Consider the following 3,512-nt stretch of genomic DNA (forward strand, 5'->3'; position numbering starts at 1 on the left):
AGAAGTCCGTTAAAAAAAAAAAAAAAGAGGGCAAGAAGACATCTACACCCTCCCCCAACAAACCCTATACCAGCACCCCCTTTCTGTATCAAAAGGTGTGGTCACACTGACTCCGAGGAATCGACAGCACTGATAACACACAGTTACACCATTTAGTTAAAGTCTGAATTATATTAGCCCAAAGCCATATATACAAACCTTAATATTTATCCATTTATATGCTTACATATCCTGGTTATGTACAGAAACCCAAACCTGAGGTCATCACAAAGCAAAAGATTCCAGACCTGCGCATTTGAACCATCACTTCCAGTTATGAACTGAAGAAGAATCAGTTTTGGCATGCAATTAATTTCATACGCCCCCTCCCTTCTCCTCAGTCCCTACCCTCTGCGGCTAAACTGAAAAGCCCCACTGGGAATTAGGATCCCACTCTAATCTAATGAAAAACTTCTCTGATGGGACACAGGGGGCTGGCTTGGAAGGAGATATGAGCTAAAAGCAGGCTTGAACAAAGTTTGGCTGTATACTTCAGAGTTCAGGGCATTCCGCAGTTAGCTTTGGTGAGAGAAAGTACAATGTGAGAGGTATCTGTTACTACAGGTTTTCACTACAGGGCTACTGTAGAACAGCGATGAAAAACAGAGATGTTTTCTGTAAAGTACTGGTGATGCATAAGAATAATGAATGAACACTTAATACAGTAAGCGTAAACTCATGAACAAGGTTGAATAAAAGTGAATGAAATAAGAACATTACAGCTTTAAATCATTGTTTTACTTTCTACATTAGCCTAAGCAAAACCATCACCCAACAACCAAAGCCAGGACATCTACAAATCACAATGCTAACTAACCACACCCTCAGGACAACAATGCCTTCGGCTATGCTCACTCATTTAAGGACAAACCCCTGCTTTGGGTTTCATACATATCCTAAATAAATGAACAGTTTTATCTTAAATTATATCGGTACGTCACAGTAAAGCTGTCACACGTTTAGCAAAGTTAAAGAGAACGTTAAATAGTTAAAAATGTAAGTAAGACATTTTTGAATCATTCTTCTTACCTGTTAGAGTTATTGTTCCAAGCATTGGGAAAAGTAAAAAAAAAATCCTCCTTTAAAAATAAAATTAAAAAATAAGACGAAAGATTTGAAAATATCCGATTATAAAAATATATAATTCAAATGTGAGTCTCTCTTGTTTCCTTTTACTTCTGTGCACACTTAGTCAAATCTATTGGGGTTTTCTGCTTGGCTCCGTCTACACTAGTAAACTCAGTGTGATGCCAGAAGCAGTGTCTCTCTCTCTCTCTCTCTCTCTCTCCCAGCGCTTCTTAGCCACTATGACCAGAAGAGAGGGCTCCACACACATTTCAACAGACTGACACACATGTCATGTTAGGACCACCCCTCCCTCCCTCATTCTCCCACCTCCTTCTCCTCTCTTCAGCTGTTCTAAATGGGACCCCTCCCCTCGGACGTCACCGTTCAGCTGGGACGACTGAAGCTCATCACGGAAACTTTTAAAGGATGCATTTGTCACCCATCCCTCCAAAAAAGTAATTCTACATGTTCAAACTCCATACAACCCCCCAATGCACACAAACCCATACACATTGTTACTTTGAAGCAGATTGGGGGAAGGCTACAATCTTTTCTCTGGCCTTAATACCCATGCATGACCTCAAAACACAGTTTTTTTGTTTAACTGAAAATCCGTCACCCCCCCTTTTTTTCAAGAGGCAACTGGGCTCTCCCTCGTATTTTATGGTTAATGTCACTAGTCATGTGGAGGAATGTTCAGAAAAGGCCAACCAGATGAAATTTCAGGATTTTACATTGGAGAAAAAGCTATTTTATTATTTTATTTATTTCAGCCTTTCCCTGCTTTTGAAATTAATGAAATAATAAGTCATAGTTCACTGCACAGTCTCAAAAACTCTCCAGACATATCCATGATTGAGGTGAAGTTCATACCGAGGGCCTTAACCCAAACCTAACATGAACGGGGGTGCCATCGAGTTGCCGCCTGCCCCCGTGAATGTTAACAAGCCACTCTCAATTGCGCCAATACAGACGCATTTAATTCAGCTTTTGTCTGAGGGAGGGGAGAGACTAGAAGGAATGCAGATAAATCCTCAGGTAAATACCAGCATAATCTGATCTGTCACACTTCAGCATTGTCCCAGAGGAATGTGTGAATTCCATCCAGAAGGCTCCAAAATGGGTGATAACAGCGTTAATCAAGTACTGTCTGAAAACCCCCCGCCACACACACACCCAAAAGTCTATGCTTTTAAATGTATAGAGAGAAAATGTAATGATAAAAAGCATAGCTGCAAATATATAGTGCTCCAGGCACTATATTATTGCAGTTACAGCAGGGTCTTTGCATACAACAGGATAACCGTCAGCATGTACACTATTTTTGTGTGCTTTTCTTAGTTAAAGATTTACCTGAAACTCTTAAACTGAATATTTTCTCCATTTCTAAAGGTGCAAAAAAACACCCACTTAAAATCAAATCAGGTCAAATCAAGACAAAAAGAAAAGCTCTGGGACCCGCTTTCCCGTTGGTCAGTTCTGGAACGGTATAGCTTTTTTTTCCTTTTGCAAAACTAGGCTCTCTATGGCTGACACGTCTGCTGTTTTCACTGGTCTAAATATATAGTTTAATTCCCTACATGCATTAATAGATAGCAGCAAGTTAAGAGTGGAATCCTATGGGTATATCATGGAAGACCCTCTCATTTCATCACAGTCATTTACTAAGAATTTCATTCTGACACACCAGTGAGGCTTTCTGTTATTGCAGTGACTCATCTGGTTGGTATTTTACTATGAGTACTATACTACATAATGACCATTATGACAGTACTCTATATTATGCTGAGTAGACAATGAGTCAGACCGAAGGGAATTTAGAGTTTAATGAGAGTACCTCTTTTGGGGTTGGCCCACATCTTCCTTTCCCCTCCCAGCTTCCTTTATATGACTCACATCAGTCACATTCCTAGACTTACATACATACTGAAATATTTTAATGTAGGCACAGCTTCAGGCTACACTTAGCTGCATGGGTTGTTGCAGTTGGAGGTATAGGCCAAAAGTTTGAACACACCGTCTTATTTAATGCGTTTCCTTTACTTTCATGACTATTTACGTTGTAGATTATCACTGAAGGCATCAAAACTATGAATGAACACATGTGGAATTTTGTACTTAACAAAAAAGTCTGAAATAACTGAAAATGGAACCAGGTATGTAGAATCCATCCGGTCACCTTTTCTCCATCTTGCAAAGACAAGATGGTTGGAACCAAAGATCTGAAACTTGGACTCATCAGACCAAAGCACAGATTTCCACTTGTCTAATTGACATAAGACATTTTTCCTTGTGTTTCTTGGCCCAAACAAATCTCTTCTGCTTGTTGCCTCTACTTAGCAGTGGTTTCCTAGCTGCTATTTGACCATTAAAGGCCTGATTCACACAGTCTCCTCTTAACAGTT

The 3,512-nt window shown here is 39.8% G+C and overlaps 1 protein-coding gene across 2 annotated transcripts in view; it reads right to left on the minus strand.

The window, feature by feature from the left end:
* akap12b (A kinase (PRKA) anchor protein 12b) overlaps positions 1–3,512 on the minus strand; it is a 38,561-nt gene that overhangs the window by 10,282 nt on the left and 24,767 nt on the right. Inside the window, exon 1 of one of the 2 annotated variants that reach the window (XM_032542262.1) lies at positions 1,069–1,338. The exons of the other annotated variant lie outside the window; for it this stretch is intronic. Within the exon in view, the coding sequence (XP_032398153.1) occupies positions 1,069–1,093 (25 nt within the window). The 5' untranslated portion in view covers positions 1,094–1,338. Of the gene's footprint in view, positions 1–1,068; positions 1,339–3,512 lie in introns of those variants that run through there. 2 annotated transcript variants of the gene reach the window in all.

Source organism: Etheostoma spectabile, chromosome 18 (assembly GCF_008692095.1).
Source record: "Etheostoma spectabile isolate EspeVRDwgs_2016 chromosome 18, UIUC_Espe_1.0, whole genome shotgun sequence".
In the NCBI taxonomy this organism is placed as follows: domain Eukaryota; kingdom Metazoa; phylum Chordata; class Actinopteri; order Perciformes; family Percidae; genus Etheostoma; species Etheostoma spectabile.